Genomic DNA, 21,236 nt, shown 5'->3' on the forward strand with positions numbered 1-21,236 from the left:
TTAGGGGCATTATAGTCATTTCACAATAAAGGAGAGATCAGACGGCAAAACGGACATCACTTTTGAACTCAGGACGGTCGAAAACCTTAGGAGGAGCATAAAAGGAAAAATGGCACTATTCATATGTACGGTACTATTCACGTGTACGGTGCTATCTACGTTACTGTTCACAACACTGTTCACATAGACGGATCGATGATGTGGCATTGACCGATGATGTGGCATTGACTGATGATGTGTCACGATCCTGTTGGGCTAAAATTCTTATGTACTGTTGATGGTGACGTGGCAGCATATTAGTGGATGAAAACTCTCGCGTACGGTACATGCATCACACAGGATTATTTTCAACCAAACCGCATTACTGTTCATCCGAGTCAAACCGTGTTACTGTTCATTCGCGTGGTCAAACCGCGTACTGTTGACTGATGGCGTGGCGCAATCCTGAGCGTCCAAACTGTTTTTAATCCGATGGCCATGATTTACTCCATGTATCTATAAAAAGGGGGCCTTCCCCCCCTAATTTGATATCTCTGAATCCATTTTTGGGATCCATTTTCTGTAATTCCTTCTCCATCTTGTATTTTCTTCGTATTTTAATAAATTCCCATTTTGCCCCTAGTTCAATTATGAGTGGCTAATTTTCTTTCAAGCTTGGGTTGAAGGTGAAGTCTCAACATGTGTTATGGGCTTAATTTGGTAAATTTATTTTCTCTTCCCCTCTAGTTTTTGTGGATGTTTTGACTTCTCGTCGACAAATAATACTAATCTTGTCTAGTACCGCATTGGTTTCACCGGCCCTCTAGTACAAGGTTATTATTATTTGGCACGATAAGCCCTTAGCACCATATTGATTAGAGCGTGGTTCATGAGGTGTGGATTCCCCCCTCATGATTTAATTGACATTAATACAGATTATTTAGCCCATGATGCATGTTGATACGGATCCAGATACCCAAGTACGTCATTTTAATAGAATTCTCTTCAATTTATTCTCGCCATTTTAATTTCAATTTTAGAATTTATTCTCGCCATTTTAATTTAAGTTTTAGCATATTCCAAATCATTTCCACCACAGATCCAATCACCCATTCACAAAATTAATTCTACACAATTAAAATCCACCTCCTCGTGGGACCGACACTCGTCACCATTGATCTATACTACAATAGATTCGTGCGCTTGCGAGTACATTAAAATTTGCACAACATAGTGTTTGCATTAGAAAAATTTTGATCATATCTCATTGGTTGTAAAATAATTATATTCACAGATCATGCTACTCTTAAATATCTTCTCACAAAGAAAGATGCAAAAGCCAGACTAATTCGTTAGGTGTTACTTTTGCAGGAGTTTGACTTGGAATTCAAAGATAAGAAAGGCACAGAGAATGTTGTGGCGGACCACCTCTCTCGTCTCCATTTTGACACAATTACAGAATCATTACCATTGAATGAGTCATTTCCAGATGAACAATTAATGAATGTGGAAGTATTACCTTGGTATGCTGATATAGTCAACAAATGGGGAGCATTACACGAAGGATCATGATGCCGTTAAATCTAATTTTAGTGGTTGAAATTTTTTACGTATGGGGTATCGACTTCATGGGACCCTTTCTCCCTTCTTTTGACCATCAATACATATTGGTTGTTGTTGACTACGTATCGAAATGGGTAGAAGCAATTTCATGTAGAACCAATTATCACAAGGTGGTGATAGGATTTTTGAAAAGCAACATTGTTTCGGGCTTTGGATTCCCTCGAGCAATAATCAGTGATGGTGGTGCCCACTTTTATAACAAAGCATTCAAAGCTCTTTTGACAAAGTATTCAATCACACACAAAGTGGCGACTCCGTATCATCCGCAAACCAGTGTCCAAGTTGAGATCTACAATCGAGAAATAAAGCACATATTAGAAAAGACGGTGAGGCCGGACAGAAAAAAATTGGTCATTAAGACTTGATGATGCCTTATGGGCATATAGAACGGCTTTCAAGACCCCGATTGGGATGTCACCCTACAGGCTAGTATATGGAAAAGCTTGCCACCTACCTGTGGAACTCGAGCACCGTGCATATTAGGCCATCAAGAAATTCAATTTTGACATGCAGCAAGCCAGCTCAGAAAGAAGATTAGAGCTGGCATAACTTGAAGAAATTCGCAATGATGCATACGAAAATGCCAAGATTTACAAGCAACGAATGAAAGTCTTCCATGATAAGCAAATTATGAGAAAATCGTTCACTCCAGGTCAGAAAGTGCTTTTATTCAATTCTCGCTTGCACATATTCCCAGGTAAGTTACGCTCTCGTTGGTCTGGCCCATTTATTGTTCATACTGTTTTTCCACATGGGACAATTGAAATTAAGGACCCAAAGAACGGTGTCACGTTTAAAGTTAATGGTCAAAGATTAAAGCCATATCTAGAATACCAACCACATGGAGAAGACATCGAGATAAATTTGAGTGACCCACCAGATTTGAATTGATTTTTTTTTCTTTCTTTTCTTTTCGTTGATTTGATTTTTTTTTCTTTCTTTATATTATTCTTCTGCTAATTGAAATTATTTTTGCATAAGTGTGTTTTTTTAACTATTAAGTTTTCTTTTATCGTTTTTAATCATGAGTACCTTACTTAGACCGTTCCTCCTGAACATTCTTAAACCACTTCAATGTGTCAAAACTCATCTCAAAAGGCAGATTCAATTTTGTAAAACACATCGCATTTGGGCTCTACAGCCACCAGAGTTAGTAGCCTATGTTGAGGGTTTAGAAAGCCAACTCAGAGACATTGAGAGAAGTGTTTACGACATCCAGTTGGAGCTTGAGGTAAATTCAATGAGAGGACGATTTTAATTTTCTTTGTGTGTTTTAATTTATTTTTTTGTTTGTGTGCTTTAGTTTGTTACCCCGGTGAAGTGGCGGATAACGGTACTCCGTGACAATCAAGTCGGTACTTCAGTTTCCCATAATAACTGATATTCTGACGCGAATGTATGGACAGAAACGAGATTCTAACGAAACTTCACAAGCGATTCCCTTCACTTCCTCAGAATGCATTCCTTACGATCTATAAAGCTCGGTCCGAACGCATGCGATTACTCATGAGGAATAACATACTTGCTGACATCTGTTGGTTAATAGAGGCTAAAGTACGATTGGCAGGTGAGTTACCTCCAAAATTTATTGCATACATGCCTGGTTGTGGTAAAGGAAATTATGCAAGAAAACGACGAGCTCGAAGAATTTCTGTTGCTTGTCATAAGTGTGCCAGAATGAGTTGCAATAAAAACCCATGTTCTTTAGGAATGATGTCTGATAACAGGGAAGATAAGATTCAATTCATTAGGGATGGCTTGAATAAGGAGTCATTGGATGATATCCTTTTGTCTCTTGAAACGCATCCCAGTGGATATGTGCAAGGAGCGATTCTCCAGTTATGGCCATTATTCCAGAAAGAGCATGCACGATATAGTCTCGAGAATCTGACTATAAACGACCCTGTTTGCCAGTTTATAAGAAAACTGGATAGGAAGCCTATCCTCGACCCATAGAGGGCGTTCAAGTCGTTTCTGGACGTAAAACCAGAGGAAGATGTGAGCCACAGTCGCAACTACCTGTAAATATCCTTTCACTTTACTGTTATTTTATTTCACTATTGTTTTATTGTGTGCATTATTGTCTTTAATAATTTTATTACTGTTTGCTTTTTCCTTATTACTGTTTTCTTTTTCCCTTTTACTGTTTCCTTTTTTACTAGCGAGCCACGTGCTTTACGCGTTATTTGACACTGACATGTTACCTCATACACAACTGTGATCCACTGTCACTAAGATTCTTAAATGTGATTTCCTTTTTGTCAAGCACTCACAAATTATTTTTTTAGAAGTATCACAATGGCAGCTACTCCCAATAGACAATTCAAGAACATTTGTGTGCTTTCTGGATTTACCTATGGCAAACATAAAGAGTTCGTTGAGGCAGCTATGGATCTTGGTCGAAGCATAGCAGTGAGAAAATTACACTTGGTGTATGGAGGAGGTAACCGAGGGTTATCAAAAATGGTCTCAAAAGCAGCTTTTATCAGAGGAAGTCAAGTGTTAGGCATCATCCCAAGAGTCTTAAAACCATTGGGCAGTTCGTCCGACTCATCAACTGGAGAAGAGTTAGTCGTCTCATGTATGCAAGAAAGAATAACTGAAATGCTTAATCATGCTGATACTTTTATTTTCCTTCCAGGAGATCTTGCAACACTAGAGGCACTTATCACGCTAGCATCTTGGGCCCATCTGCACATCCACCAAAAACCCATCGGTTTGTTAAATGTCAATAACTTTTATGATGGCTTTATCGCATTTCTTAACCATGCAATAAAAAACTATTTCATTCCTTCTAATGTGAAAAAACTTTTTATTTGTGCTCACACTGCTAATGAGCTACTTGATATGTTACAAGCTTATAAACCGAAGCCAGACCCCTGGACCTTTGTGTTGGAGCGCCCAAATAATGATGGTAACAGTAGCCGCAGTAAGAAGTACAAATTAGATTTAACTCTCCGCTTGTAAATATTATTTTCTGTGTTGCACCACCCAGGTGATGTCTTCTAAACTCTACTTCTTTCCTTTCAAACATTGAGGACAATGTTTCGTTCTGGTTGGGGGGAGGGAATAGTCGACAATTGTGAAATTTTGGTTAAGTTTTTACTAATTTTTTGTTGTAGAAACTAACTGTTGCTAACTTTTTGTGTTGAAGATGGCTGAATATGGAGTGTAGTGACTCTAGAAACGCATCTTCATCGTTAAAAAAAAAAAATTCAGACATTTTCTTTTTCTTTATTATGTTTTTATGTTTATTTTTCTTCTTTTTTTTAATTTCTCCTCTATAAATATACATTTTCCAACTTGTGAGTCGAAGATGGCTAAATATGGAGTGTAGTGCCTCTAGAAACACATCTTCTTAAAAAAAGAAAAAAAACAAAACCATTTTCGTTTTCTATCTTTTTACGTGTAACTTTTCTAATTAATTTTTCTGCATCATTTTCACATTTCTGCATGCATATTTTCCTTTCATGTTTAGAATAGGTTGGGGGGTAGAATGTTATTTAAAAAAAAATTGTGTGATTTGTTTTAACATTGGATGACATGATTAATTTTAAATTTTAGTATTTGTATTATTTTTTGTCTTAAGTGATGTTACGTTATGTTTGCTACTCTACATGTTGATGTCGGAGACAAATGTGAATTGCTTGAAGGAATGAACATGTCATAATAAGTACCAAGTGAGTTTTTGAGCCTATTATTTTTCTCGGAAAATAACCCTTTTGCCCACTCTTTATACAGCTTAGCAGTTTATTATTTTACACACGATCTCTAAATTGCTTTTGAGTTAACCCTTAAAAAAAATTGTGTGTTGTTACATTGGGAGGCCCATCTAACTAGTAGATATGGATGATTATTTAGAGCCCTAAAAGACGATGGAAAGGTCATCTTTGATCCGTTTGAACCTTTCTAGCCATCCATTTTATTAAATATCCATAGTTAACCCTTTTGAGCCTTTAAAAAAAAAAACTTTTCTTTGTCAACTTATCATCTTGACCCACTCCGATTTGGAGTATTACCCGATGTCTTATAAGTTCCATCACCTATTTATGTTTCAGAAAAATGTAAATAATTATTTTGTTCAGTGAAGTTATGCCAAATAAAAGCAAAAAAAAAAAAGTTGTTGTTTCAAAAGAATAAAAATAACAATAATAGGTGCAATCCACCTTGCAACTTCCAAAAAAAAAATTCTCTACATTTTTCTCAAACATACAATTTGTTTTCCTTATTTCCCTTCTTTGTTAGCCATATCCCTAGCCTACGTTACGTCCTAATAAAAGTCCTTCTTAATTTTAGGGAACTATAGTTTGAAGTAAAAGCTAGTTATATGGGCTAAAAAGATGTAGTGATGCATGAAAAAATAAATAAAAATAAATAAATAAATTGGGTTGACTAGCATTTTTATTTGACTGAAGACCATATTATTTCTAAACTGAGGGCATATTTCTTTCATTTTGGTGAGAGCATGTGAGATCACTTTTTTATTATTTTCTCTCAATTACCATTCATTGGAGTGACTATTTTTATTGGGTTTAACTTTTTTTGTGAGAGTGTCACTATTTCCAGTAAGATTTTGGAGTTTGACATGTCATTCTTGAAAGCAGCTATAACAAAGTCTACTGGGCTGATTCATGTGGATGGTTGATGTGGGTGTGATGTTACTTTAGACTGGAGATAATGCTTATACTTTTATTTGATTGCTATCATTAATCTGATTGAATAAACACGAGTGTTTCTAAATAAAATAAAATAAAAAAATCATTTTGTTTTTGAATTTTGTTTTCGCTTTATTTGCTAGGGACTAGCAATCAGCTGGTTGGGGGTGTGTTGAGTGTTAGAAAATGTATATTTATAAAAGAGAAAATCGTCATTTTACACTACAAATTTTACTAACACCTTTACTTTTATGAATTTAACCTTCTTTTGATTTAATTCTGTGTGTTTTATTTTAATTAAGTATTTTATGTATTTTAGGGGCATCATAGTCATTTCACAATAAACAAGAGATCAGATGGCAAAACGGACATCACTTTTGAACTCAGGACGGTCGAAAACCTTAGGAGGAGCATAAAAGGAAAAATGGCACTATTCATATGTACGGTACTATTCACGTGTACGGTACTATCTACGTTACTGTTCACAACACTGTTCACATAGACGGATCGATGACGTGGCATTGACCGATGAGGTGTCACGATCCTGTTGGGCTAAAATTCTTATGTACTGTTGATGGTGACGTGGCAGTATATCAGTGGACGAAAAATCTCGCGTACGGTACATGCATCACACAGGATTATTTTCAACCAAACCGCGTTACTGTTCATCCGAGTCAAACCGCGTTACTGTTCATCCGCGTGGTCAAACCGCGTATTGTTGACTGATGGCGTGGCCCAATCCTGAGCGTCCAAACTGTTTTTAATCCAATGGCCATGATTTACTCCATGTATCTATAAAAAGGGGGCCTTCCCCCCCTAATTTGATATCTCTGAATCCATTTTTGGGATCCATTTTCTGTAATTCCTTCTCCATCTTGTATTTTCTTCGTATTTTAATAAATTTCCATTTTGCCCCTAGTTCAATTATGAGTGGCTAATTTTCTTTCAAGCTTGGGTTGAAGGTGAAGTCTCAACATGTGTTATGGGCTTAATTTGGTAAATTTATTTTCTCTTCCCCTCTAGTTTTTGTGGATGTTTTGACTTCTCGTTGACAAATAATACTAATCTTGTCTAGTACCGCATTGGTTTCACCGGCCCTCTAGTACAAGGTTATTATTATTTGGCACGATAAGCCCTTAGCACCATATTGATTAGAGCGTGGTTCATGAGGTGTGGATTCCCCCCTCATGATTTAATTGACATTAATACGGATTATTTAGCCCATGATACATGTTGATACGGATCCAGATACCCAAGTACGTCATTTTAATAGAATTCTCTTCAATTTATTCTCGCCATTTTAATTTCAATTTTAGAATTTATTCTCGCCATTTTAATTTAAGTTTTAGCATATTCCAAATCATTTCCACCACAGATCCAATCACTCATTCACAAAATTAATTCTACACAATTAAAATCCACCTCCTCGTGGGATCGACACTCGTCACCATTGATCTATATTACAATAGATTTGTGCGCTTGCGAGTACATTAAAATTTACACAACACACACAACATAAGATTTACGTGAAAAACTCTAAGTACGGAGAAAACCACGGTCGTTGTCAAAGACAACCACAGTGAAAAAATATTTACTATGTAGAAAATTATTACAACCACACTCTCAGAAATAATTTTCTCTCACCCAAGCCCCCAAATACATGATCTCGAGAAATTTTCTTTAACAAAATAAATCCGTAATACCCATATTAAGAAGTCAAATGCTCTTTTAATATAACTATATGCTTAAGAACGTTTCTCTCTCAGTTTCTCACCAAAACTTGGATTGCTTTTCTGGGATTTTGGAATGCCAAGCTCTCAAATGAGAGCTTCCTTTTTATAGGCAAAATTTTGCCTAAAATCAAGCCCACCACTCTTGATCAAATTTGATCAATAAATTTGGTGATTAAGCCACCAATTTGAAACCACAATTTTTGACATTTTTTTTAATCACATTTTCAACAAGAAATTCCACAAAAATGCTAAATGTTTGATAGAAATTCTACAAAAATGTTTGATAGAGATTCTATACGTTATTCCCAGCGAATCTCACACAAACCGACTTAGCCCGATTTAGCCACCTTGCACGTATAAATAAGAACCAATTGAAGCTCTTCACCTCCCGCGACCCAGCGTTTTGTTATTTGCTTATCTATTGCTAAGTATTCTCCGATCTTATAGTTTCAGTTTTGTTCCCATCAATCACACTATCATGTCTATGGCTACCATTTTCCATGCAAACGCTGTTTCCATAGAGTCTTTGCTTAATTTTCCGGCCACCCTTAACGTGCCCACCAAAAAATGGCACTCAGCTTTCACTAAAATCTACTGCTCCAGAACACTTTTCTCACTAGCCGAAATTGCTAAAGCCAAGAAGGGTATCAACAAGGTTTCCCGCTCTCCATCTTACACCGTTGTAAATCTTCAACAACATGATGAATCATTCAAGATTGATCAAACGAGTCTTGCTGAGCTTGTGAAGATGAAAGATCTCGACGAACTTCATAAGTTTGGTGGGGTTCGCGGCGTAGCCTCTGCTCTCGAAACAGATTTTGATGCTGGAATCTGTGGCAGTGATCAAGATATTGCTCGGAGACGTGAAGCATTTGGTTCAAACACGTACAAGAAACCTCCATCCAAGAGCTTGTTCTACTTTGTTGTGGACGCTCTTAAAGATCTTACCATTTTGATTCTTTTAGGCTGTGCTGTGCTTTCTCTTGCCTTCGGCATTAAGGAGCATGGCTTGAAAGAGGGATGGTATGACGGTGGAAGCATACTTGTTCTTTTTGGTCATTGCCATTTCAGCTGGAAGCAACTTTACACAGACTCTACAGTTTGACAAGTTATCAAAAGTCAGCAACAATATACAAATTGATGTCATAGAAATGGTCGCCGCCAACAAATATCCATTTTTGAAATTGTTGTTGGAGATGTCATATGTTTAAAGATTGGAGATCAAGTACCTGCTGACGGATTGCTCTTGGATGGCCATTCGTTACAAGTAAACCAATCAAGCATGACAGGGGAGAGTGATCATCTGGAGGTTAACAGCAGCCAGAATCCATTCTTGTTTTCTGGCACAAAGGTGGCTGATGGTTATGCTCGCATGCTTGCCACGTCCGTTGGCATGAACACAACCTGGGGCCAACGGATGAGCCAAATAAGCCGCGACAACAGTGAGCAGACGCCCTTACAAGCCCGGCTCAACGAGCTAACTTCATCAACAGGTAAGATTGGATTGGCAGTTGCTTTCTTGGTTCTTGTCGTCTTGCTGCTTCGCTACTTCACAGGGAATACAACAGACGAGAATGGAAACCAGGAGTATAATGGAAGCAAGACAAAGGTTGACGATATAGTGAATGCTGTTGTGGGGATTGTAGCTGCTACAGTTACTATTATTGTGGTTGCGATACCAGAAGGTCTCCCTTTGGCTGTTACGCTTACTCTTGCTTATTCCATGAAGAGAATGATGGCTGATCAAGTTATGGTGAGGAAGCTCTCTGCCTGTGAAACAATGGGTTCTGCAACCACCATTGGTACAGATAAAACAGGCACACTCACTGAAAATCGGATGAAGGTGACAAAGTTTTGGCTCGGCAAAGAACTTGTAAAAGAAGCTGATGCTTCATCAGTTTCTCCAAATATTATTAAATTGATTCAAGAAGGAGTTGCTCTGAATACAACCGGCAGCGTATATAGGGAAACTTCAGTATCTGATGTTGAGTTTTCAGACAGTCCCACTGAAAAAGCAATTCTTTCTTGGGCTGTCCTGGAGATGAACATGGATATGGAGGAGGTAAACCACCCGTCAGTCGAACGGAGCCACTTATCACCAACATCATGTGGAGGAATCTTCTGGCCCAAGCTTTCTGTCAGATAGCAGTCCTCTTGACATTACAGTTCATAGGTGAATCTATCTTTGGTGTAAATGAGAAGGTAAAGGACACCTTGATCTTCAACACATTCGTCCTTTGCCACGTGTTCAACGAATTCAACGCGAGGAAGCTTGAAAAGAAGAATGTCTTTGAAGGGATACATAAGAACAGGCTGTTTCTGGGGATTATCGGGACAACCATTGTTTTTCAAGTGGTGATGGTGGAATTTCTGAAGAAGTTTGCAGACACAGAGAGGCTGAGCTGGGGCCAATGGAGCGCATGTATTGGTTTCGCGGCTTCTTCTTGGCCAGAGAAACCGTTTTTCAGCTATCTCAAGTGGAAGAAGTAGGCTTCTAGTTATAGATTGTTCTTTAAATTCTTTTATCAGCAATTCTTACATTTTTCCCGTACATATGTCATATTGAGATTTTGCAGCTGGTTAGTTTTTATTTATAGAACATGTGCTTGAAATAAAAAGCACCATAGTTCATAAAACATCCCCATTTTTTTTCCCTGAGAATGGAAGAGTGGACTTGTGTCTCTTTTTAATTTCTAGTCCTGGGGACAAGACATTTGACCCTTGCAGATGAATTGAAAGCTCATCAAATAGTCATTAAGGAAACCAAAGAACCAACATAATTGCGTATTTGCATGCACCCACCGGGGATACTTAGGGCGTTAAACGTGTAATTTTATCGAACGCGTAACATATATTTATGTACGCTTGTATCTTGTATGTCAGAAGAAAGAAAGAAAGAAAAATTGAGAAAACAGAACATAAAATTGAAAACAGTTCTACTTTCCGTTAGCAATGAACTTGATAAATTGAGAACTCACCGCCCCATCTGTTTTCGCTGTAGTACAGTGCCATTAGTTTGGCTTTTTTTGTTATTTCCTTCATGCGAAAACAGATGGTCGAGAGCACTTACAATGAAGACGTAATAATATTTGTCAACCGATGATGCCTATCGACTTTAAGAATTGAAAGCCCACATGAAGTTTTTAAGAAAATGAAATTCCACAAGTATCAAATGGAACATATTCTAAAACTAAAAAGCGACAACCCAGGACCTCTGTTTTCCATTGGAACACAAACCACAAATATGGTACAACGCAATCTCAGGGAGGACATGAGAATGCCAGTGTAATGTAAGATGCCACCAGAGTGGCACTTTGATTACAGAAAGATGCAAATCTTGTGTCTCTGTACCAGTGCCTCAGTTATCATGATCTTGTGCTCAATCTAGTTTCAAGATTTATAGATGCTTCTTTAACTGCATGCATTTTTGTGTGCGCGCGCATGCCTGTAGACTCCTATTCCCTTATCACATGAAATAAATAATGGTTCAGACCCATTAATATGAATCACAATTCTGATGTGGATGATTCCAGTTATTGATAGTTGTAGGGTCTCTCACATGTTTTCTGCTGGAGCGAGGCAGCAGAACCAAGAGGATAATTTATGAAGGGAAGACAAGGATTAAGGCTTGATTTTGCTAGACACAGTTTAGGGGTCTGGCGAAATTTGTTTTGACAATATTCCGGTTAGATTATTGAATTTTTTAAGAAAATTTCTCAATCTAACCGAGTCCAAATAAGTTGTTGGCTTGGTTACTTAAAGAAAAGCACTCTTCTTTACGTTACATTTCTTCTATACAGTCTATATAGAATATGTTATTTCTTATAGAATCTGTTATTTCACGGCCTTGAAAAAGGTTCCAAGATATTTAGAAGATATTGTAGATTATGAACAAAGTCAGTAATTCGGTTTGTTTACAAGGGGGAATTTTGATCATATGAAATAAATACCATTAGTAGTTATATTCCTCGACACAGATGCAGTTTGAGGAATATCCAATTAACACTCGTGATTTCATGGATTTAGACTGAGCGCTTAGGAAGACTTATACCAAATCTTTGATTGCACATGTGAGCAAATGTTCCAGAAGTAAGAGGTCGTCTGAGAGAGAGATAAGGTGGGATTATGCCAGAATTATTCTCAAGTTTTTGTTTTTCATTGTAGTTGGTGTTGTTTTGTTATCTAAAATAGAGGGTCTACTTTATTGAGTAGGAATTTGTTTGAGGTGAGGAACTAGTGCAGTCATTGTTTCTAAAGATATTACAAAGTCAAAGAGATGTTCAACTATTCTAATGTGGAATGGGCAAAGAGAGATCAAGGGAGATGAATAACCAATCGGTGAAAGTGCATGATTTTTACGGCAAAGAGACGAACGCCCGTTTGGAATTGAAGTACTGTAACTTTTAAGATACAATTGCAGTGGAAAAAAAGTTATAACTATAAAATAAAAGTTAATAATATATAATAAATATAAATTTTAAATAATAATTTTGACAAAATTATTAAAGATATAATAGATTTTCTATTATACAAGTAAAAAATCATATCAACGTAGCTTATAAGTTAGAACAACTAATATTTACCAAACACTTTAGTAGCTATAGCTTTTAAGCTACAACTACCAAACCTCAATCCCGAATACACTCGAAGCTTTGTTATTTACCGATTTGAGGTTTAATTCTCATTTCCATTTTCAATAATAGCTATTTTCAATGAGAGAAATGGAATGTAAACTAAAGATGGTAACTTCCACCACATTGGATTTGCTTAAAATGCCCTGTCAATCTCTTTGAATGCCTTTGTTTGCCTTGCAAAACTTATATTTTCCACTTTAACATGAGTTTAGTCAAATGCTCCTATTGACACTAAGGGTGCGTTTGGTATACGTATTGTATTATATTGTATTGCATTATTTTAATACTGGTGTATTGTATTATGTTGTATTGCATTAGCATTGTATTATAATAATACTGTACAATATTTGATACTACACTGTACTGTAATAATTTTTTTGATTAATTTAAATTAAATATTATACTATATTATATTAATATGATATATTATATTAATATATTTAAATTGTATTAATATTTTATATTATTATTAATTTTAAATTAATATTATTTAAATTTATTCATATTTAACTATTTATTATTAGTATAATAAATTATAAATTTATTAATAAATTATAATGTAAAAATAAAAAATATAATATAATAATATTGAATAATAAATTACATATTTATTAATTTATATTAATAATTATAATGTAAAAATAAAAAATAAAAATATTATATAATATTATATTAAATTAAAAGTTATTATTATTATTATTATTATTATTATAAAACAAAAGTTAAGTTGCAAAGGCAAAAAGCGAAAAGGGAGGGAAAAAAAAAAAAACAAGCGGTAGTTGCCGCATTAACTTAAACCTGACTGTGAGTCGGGTTTAGCTAATGCGGCAACTTGCTGAATTAGCTTGGCCCAATAATATGGTGTTACTGTAACTTTTATTTTGCCAAACATGGGCTTGTATAAAATTAATACAATGAGGGCCTTTAATACAATAACCAAACAAGCCCTAAAGGAACGCCAAACGCCATCTTGCTCTTGTTGCAGTCAAACAGCAGACCAAATACTAATGGGTGCCAGGTAATTCATCAGCATCCTGTATCTCTCTCCTCCTGTCTTTGCTATTCACACATATATCTAAGAATACACAAAATAGGAGACTGAAAAAAACTATAAGATAGACACAACAAGGACCCATATGTAACTGCTGTTGTTTTATCTTAATTTTAGGGTAGCTGCTAGTGTTTTGGAACACTTTTAGCTTTCTTCTAAAGTTACTCTAATTTTAATCCTTTACTGTTGACATAAAAATAATTTAATTTCTGCGGAAGCAAAGTAGCTTCTACTTGACAGCTACCTTTTACCAAAAAAAGTTTAAACTGCAAATGTAGTTGTCAATTGTTGTTTGTTTTATAACCTGAACATGGAACAGTATGACTAGAATTTATGTTTTGAGTATCTTTTTCAAATTATCTATTATGTAGATATCATAAAGTTTTCATTCTTGCACTTGTTTTCATTACAGTTCTTTATCACTTGTGCAAAATGTGACTGGCTTGACAATAAGCACGCTGTATTTGGGGTAAGTGCTCCAATGTTTTGTTGTCCTCATCATCAGTGTATCTAGTACGCCACATTTAATTGTTTTTGGCGTAATTGTATATATTCCATGAGCCAGAATTGCACAATATTTTCTGGTATTAATTGATGATTTTGTTACTCGTCAAGAATTATTAAATCTAAATTATAAACATCTAAACATCATCGAATGTCACTAGAAGAACTGAGTTTCTTTACCAAATGCTTATGTATTCTTCTGTTGGTTTAGCTTGAATTGTAGTTATCAAGTAAATATAGTCATTGGTATATCAATATATTTAGGCTCTTTTAATCTTTTATACGGATGTGTGGATGTCTGTGCTGTTACTTGACTGTCTATATTCGTTCTGGTTGTTCAGCTCTAACTTTAGGGGTGACGATCTAATTCATAGTCCTGTTTATAAGAATACCATTCTGCTGCCTGGGGCAATCCATTTTTTTCCTTTTTCGTTTATTTCAATGGCTTTTTGAGTCCTTACTGATGAAATAGTCCCTCTAAAATGCTTCTTTTTTTTTTGGGTAAATATAACTTTAGTGTAGAGGGTGCTCGGAGATGGTCTTTTGGTTGTCGGGAAGATCGAAAATGTGGTCACCGGACCCAACAACCGGCCTAAACTGGTATGCACAATCGCAGAATGTGGAGAAATGTGAAACTGATAACTCGAAAACAATTGTGGCATTGCTAAGGACTCATAAAGAGAAAATATCCGTTAACAAGTTGAATTATCTATTGTACGCTTTTAAGATAGATTTATGTGACATAGTGGCAAGGTTTTACCAGTGATTGGTTGTTGAGCTATTCCCAGTTCTGTGTGATGGGAATTCACCTTTATTTACCAATTTAATTAATTGTTTGTTTACCGTTTACTATGTAGGGTAGTGAGTGGATTTAGTAAATATACATTGCGATGTCATAGGACACAACTAAAACAGTGAAATCTTACAAATACACATACCCAGTTGAGATGTCATACGAATACATTGCGATGCCAAAGGACACAACTTACAGCGATCGTTGTTTTATCCCAGGCGCTTTATTTTCACTGCTCAATGCTCATAAACTTGTCTTGTATAGACGCATGAGTGGTGAAATCTTTTAGCATTAGATATAAAGGCTCATAAGTTTAAACAACTTAAAAGAAAGAAAAAATAAATAAATAAAAGAGATGGAGAATTTACTAGTTTACCGGCAGTTGTGAGGCAGCAATAGAAAGTTTGTTCGTGTTGCAAGTAATTCCTGACATAAGATGGATGTGTCCACTTATTAATCAAATTTGTTTGTAAATTCATATCAGAATTTTTCAAAAAAAAAAAAAAACGGATAAGAGGGGCAATTATGTTTTAAAATATGGAGATTGTTTTTTTAATTTTCAGGAAATATTTCCAAATGTCAAAAGAAAAGGAAATTTTATTTATTTAGTTACAATTTTTAACTTACTACTAGAATAATACTGCTCAAAGTGACGAAAACGAGACTAGAAATAAGAAAAGAACTACGCGTGCGTCCCACACGACGCTTTAAGCTGGAACGTCGTCGTATAACACAGCAAACGTAAAATATTTTCATTTACATTTTGCCCCTTTTGATTTTGTTTTGTACAACTCCCTTCCATTGACGACTTGATGACATAGGCACTCCAAGCGACAGGAAAACAGAGGTACGAGTGAGTCGAGTGAGTGAAAATGTCGTAAAATATTTCAAAGTAATTCCCATGCTTAGTGTTGTTGATTAAAGCCAGATTAAGTAATTTATTTAATTATCCATCTGATTTACATGCAACGGTTTCTAGTATTTTCTTTTTATTAATTCACGGCTAAAAATAAAATATTGTCTTTCTTTTAACTTTTTTATGGCAATCAAGGAAGATTGCCATTAGGCTTGAAGATGAAAGCTTTGAGCACTTTAGAGGCTTTTTTCTATATACTTTTAGTTGTTCTGAAGGACAATGGTCAGTTATGCCATTTAATTTAAAAAATGTACTACAAGCATTTCAAGATTGATTACAATGGTAATGTAATGGAGTAATTTAAAAAAAAATCAACATTTTTGAACTTAAATTTGAAAAATATGTGTTGTCATATGAAAAGAAGTCAATAACAATTAAAAAACAAATAGACATGTAATATTTTGATTCATTGTTAGAAGAAAATAATACGATGGAAAAAAAAAAAGCAAGCTAAAATGTAAGATGCACAAAAATGATGAGATAGGAACAATGAATTGGAAATTTTATATGATTGTGTAATTGACCTATACGTGCAAATTATAAAAATACAAATTTAACTTGTAATCTTAGTGAATATAGTAGTAGTGAATCAAAAACTAGTAACAACTTAGAATTACAATCAGATTTTGAAATAAATATTTTAGAAACTTGCACATCATTTTTTGGTAAAAATTGTACTATCTATAATAAAATATGATTAATTTTATTGAGTCTAAAATTTCAATTCATTGTTTTCTAGCTCATCACTTTCGTGAATATTTCTTTCTAGCTTATTTTCTACCGTATTGTCTTCTTCTAATAATGAATCAAAATATTGCATGTCTATTTCTTTTTTAATTGTTATTGACTTCTTTTCATACAGCACCATGTGTGTTTGAACAAATATTGATTTTTTAAAGAAATTTTCTCCATTTGGAGTTATTAATATACTACCATTGTTATCAATCTTGAAATACTTGTGGTTTATCTTTTATATCAAATGGCATGACTAATCATTTAAGATATTATTCTGAACAACTAAAAGTTGTCCATGGAACAAATTCCCAGATAAAATAGAAGATACTAAAGAAGATTATACATCAATTGGATAGCAATTTTCAAGTTTTTCCCTGAACATCTTTTAAAAATTTTCTTTAATTCCTAAGATTTTATGAATTTACAATATTATTATGAATTAGAAATGTTAGATGATTGTGAAATACTTGTAATGAATTGTATAAAGATATCGTCATCTATTACCATACCAAATTCTAAAACAAATTGAGTGATAAAGTTTTAAATATTATTTTGTCAGTTTTTGTAAAATATAACAGTGGTGTATGGTTTTGTAAAAACTGCATATTAATTTTGTGAACAACATTAGCACTATATAATATATATAAAAAAAAAAAAAACTAAAAAAATTTGTCAAATTTTGGCTAGGCTATAGCCCAGCTCTGCCCCCTTAATAGCTTTACCCTTGTGTATGGGTTACGTACGAGTGTAGTAAGGGCTCCTCTAATATTTATAAGGGTAAACATGTGAGTTATGTCATGATCAACTTAATTTAAGTTGTGCACTGAATATTTCATTGCCAATACTTGCTGATTTCTGGTTGCAGCGTACGGATTGTGCGAAAGAAAGTGTTAAAACTTAATAGTATCGACTCAGCCCGACCCATTCAAACCGAATGAATAAGCAAAATCATAATATTCATTGGGCCTGCAGCTAAAGACTGGGGCCTGCCCAAGTTGGTTTGGGCTTCCGTAGGGTCAGCTGTACTCAGTCTCTCCCGGTCTTCATGTGCAGTACCGAGGGAGGCACATTTTTTTTGGAATTGGAACCATTGGGACCCTTCTATTATCCTCTTAAAACTCCGTTTCTATATGAAGTAAAAAAAATAGTAGCATCTCCAAATTGACTGCATGAAAATCTAGACCTGCCATCTGCCCAGAAAACACTCATGCATCTACCAATATCAACTTCTACAGAGTGAAAGAATCCACTGTCTTCTGATCGTCTGGTTTGAAAATACTCGGACCCAAAAAAAAAAAAAAAAGCCTATTAACTAATTTACGGCATCATATAATTTCTGTTAACACCCTCTTTTATTTCACAAATACCTTTATTACTCTTTCTCCTAACAAGCCCCATTTAAGTTCTCTTTCTTAACTTCATCAGGTAATTTTTTGCAGTATCCTCCCCCTTAAATCCATTTATTGAAGGATCTAAGAATATATAATATAAACAATTTAATAACTACTTATCTTATTGATTATTTTTATCCTAGTTTGTCTATTTGTTCAACTTTTCATAATTTTATACCATGAAAAAGAATAATTTGAAGTTTGGTTGGTTGAATGGAGCTAATTCTGGAAGTTGAATCACGCGAGTATTAAAAGATTTACAACAAACTATATAAGAGTGCTTTCATTTGTAAAATTATTTCTATCTAAGGAAATCATTTTTTTATAATGTTTACATTAATTGGCTCTACAAAGTGTCTTCCTGAACATTTTATGTGTGTGGGTGTCGAGAAGAAATTCCAATTGGAGATAAAATTGTAAATAAGATTAACTGAGGTTTTAAGAGGATATAGGAGGTGTGCCAATAGCACTACTCATGTTTTTTTCCTTTTTTTAAATCACCTTATCGTACAAAAAGTACTGAGCACCAGATATTACCGTAACGAAGGCTCATTGCCTACCCCTTTTCAAAAAATAGGGGGGCAAGAAAAAAACTCTTTACCCTTTAATTTCTACATTATCTCCTCCCTTTTATTGTCTCTACGAAAACTTTGACTTGTTATGATTTCTAGCTTTCGTAATTCTACGTGCATTATTGATCGTCCGTTACGAACTAACACAATCTATTGTGCATTTTACTCAATTGTTTAAAGGAAAAAAAAAAAAAAAAGGTAATTAGTTTTAGATTTTAATCAGCCTCGCATCGGCCGTCGGTTCCAAATCCTACATTGCAAGCAATATGAATTATTAATTGGCAAAAATGTTGGTGTGGTCCCGTGACGGTGACCCGCTTAATTATACGACTTTGAGTGTGTTTGAAAGTGAGTTGTTGTAATTTTTAAGCTGCCGCTGCTGTAGAGTAGAAGTTGAAAAAAATATATATATCAAACTATTAAAGTTCAGCTATAAGTGTTATCAAACAATTTAACCGTTGGAATTTGACAACCCAACTAACTCACCGCACTATCAAATAAATTAAAAATTCAAAAAGAAAAGTAATTTAATAATAATAATAAGGCAATCCCTAAGTTACGTTTAACGTAACGTACTGCCCAACTAATCTTAAACCGTTAGATATCTTCAGTTTGAATCCAACAGATATTGTTAAATCTATGCAAAAAGAGTAACAAATAGCCAACCGGCTGAATTGGTTAATTGAAGTGATCGGCTACTGGATGAAACGGTTTGAAGATGGCTGTCAAGCAAAAAATGTTCAAAATGAAGAGGGAATGATCTAGATAAATAAAATCGAACTTGACTGGAAATGAAATATATCATCCCAAAGCTTTTATTCTGATTTTGAATCGAGATTAGCATATGCCCATTGATGATTGATTGCTCCACTGCCGTTGAATTACAGAATGGCCATGAAGCCAAAGAAGAGGAGAAGAGTGGGAGGGGGATGCAAGTACAAGGGTGCAAAGTGGAAGGATTGTCGATAGCAAGCCCTTCTCGATCTATCTCTCTAAATTTCCTCTTTACATCACATGCCCACATGGATCACATATTCACATTGTTAGTTCTCCATATCTGGAGATATTCCAAAAATAAATTTCAACCATTAAAAGAAAAACAGAAGGAAAACCAAAAGCCTCAAAAGAGAAAATGGTTAAAAGTAAGCAATTGAGAAAAGACACTGAAAGGAAAACGCCGAGGTCCGTCAGATGAAAGCCGGGTTAGCTAAGCGATCAGTTTCAAAAACAAAAACCATGAGAACCAACAAACAATCATAAAATTAACCTAAAATGCAGACATTTATGTGAAAAATCACAACTTGAAACTGATTTTGCAGTCTCTAAGCCGGGTTTCCCATATGGGTTTTGTTTGGAATCGAATAAAAACTTCGACTTTGAAGTTGGATTTGAATGATGATGATGATGATGAAGAGATTGTGTGTGTTTTTCAATGTGACGATGATAATTATCATTGATGTGGGTTTTGGGTTTCGGGTTTCGCTCGAGAACTAAAAGCTCTTTCGCTTGAGTGATTATATTTTCCACTTCTGGCTCCTCGTCTGTGTTTGAGAATTTTCCAAAATCCGCCATTATTAGCGTTGCTAATTGTGACAATAATTTTAGATAAGTTTTGTGATGAATTGAGTTTAAAGCGTCGTTCAACGGCTAACTCTTGATTCTGGTGTTTTGTTCTTCATACTCATAAGCTACCAAAATGGATTTGAAATCTGCGTTGCTGGAATTCAGTGGTGGAGTTTGGCTTGAGAAGAAACTCATTTTGTGTTCTCAATTTGATGGTTAAAACGGCATCGTTATATTTCTCACAACCGGTTATAAACGGGAGTCTCTTGCGTTAGCTTTTTTAGTGACTGGCTGCTAACCGGTTAAATCAATTCCATTTAACTGCTGTCATGCTCACTTGGCATGTGTTTATTGATTAGGTAGTCATATCACGGACTGTAAGTTACGGTAAACGTAACTTAGAGAGGTCCTAATAATAAACAGAGGGGAGGTATTAAAAATTATCGTTATCAACTGTCAATGTCAGTCGTTTGCACCAATGCCCGCCAGCTTCTTTTTGGCGTATTGTCTTATTATTATTATTTTGTTATTTAAACTCTTTCTCACACACTTTTATCATGTTTCCTTTGCGCTGCGGCCGGTCATAGCATGCCAAGTGATGATTGACTTGTAAGAGATGCAAGGAATCTAAGAATAAGTTTTCACATTTGTGTCTTTGGTTTTGTTATTACAGAAAAATATAAAGGTTTCAATTGAAATGTCGTCCATTTTATGAAAATTTTAACTTTTGCCTTCCCTTTCAAACATGCTTTAAATTTGGACACAATTGAATGTATTTGCTTCTAAAAGGTATTGTTCTATTTTTGAAACCAAAAAATAAGTTATTTCTGTAAAATTGCAAGTGAAATAAATGTTTTCTTTCTTTCCTCTTTTTTTTTCCCCTCCAACCATTGCTCAAATTATGTAGATTTTTCCTTTTTTTTTTTAATAAATGAATGATACACTTGAAGATTACTCTTTCACATGATAAGCCTTGTTCTTCCCTTTAGTTCAAGGGAAAATAAAATAAAAATTGAATAAAATTAGAAGCAACTGTTTATGTTATCTGGCGTGATCTGTTGCACATGCTTCCTCAAAACAATTGTCG

At 34.9% G+C, this 21,236-nt stretch overlaps 1 protein-coding gene across 4 annotated transcripts in view; it reads left to right on the forward strand.

Moving 5' to 3' along the window:
• The window catches only part of LOC102629519 (putative calcium-transporting ATPase 13, plasma membrane-type), a 75,413-nt gene that overhangs the window by 40,977 nt on the left and 13,200 nt on the right, over nt 1-21,236 (forward strand). Inside the window, exon 2 of one of the 4 annotated variants that reach the window (XM_052441892.1) lies at nt 9,484-9,675. In XM_052441892.1, coding sequence (XP_052297852.1) covers nt 9,484-9,675 — 192 coding nt within the window. Of the gene's footprint in view, nt 1-9,483; nt 9,676-10,192; nt 10,235-10,480; nt 10,565-21,236 lie in introns of those variants that run through there. The other 3 variants (XM_052441889.1, XM_052441894.1, XM_052441890.1) reach the window with 3 other exon arrangements.

Source organism: Citrus sinensis, chromosome 1, assembly GCF_022201045.2.
Source record: "Citrus sinensis cultivar Valencia sweet orange chromosome 1, DVS_A1.0, whole genome shotgun sequence".
Taxonomy (NCBI): Eukaryota; Viridiplantae; Streptophyta; class Magnoliopsida; order Sapindales; family Rutaceae; genus Citrus; species Citrus sinensis.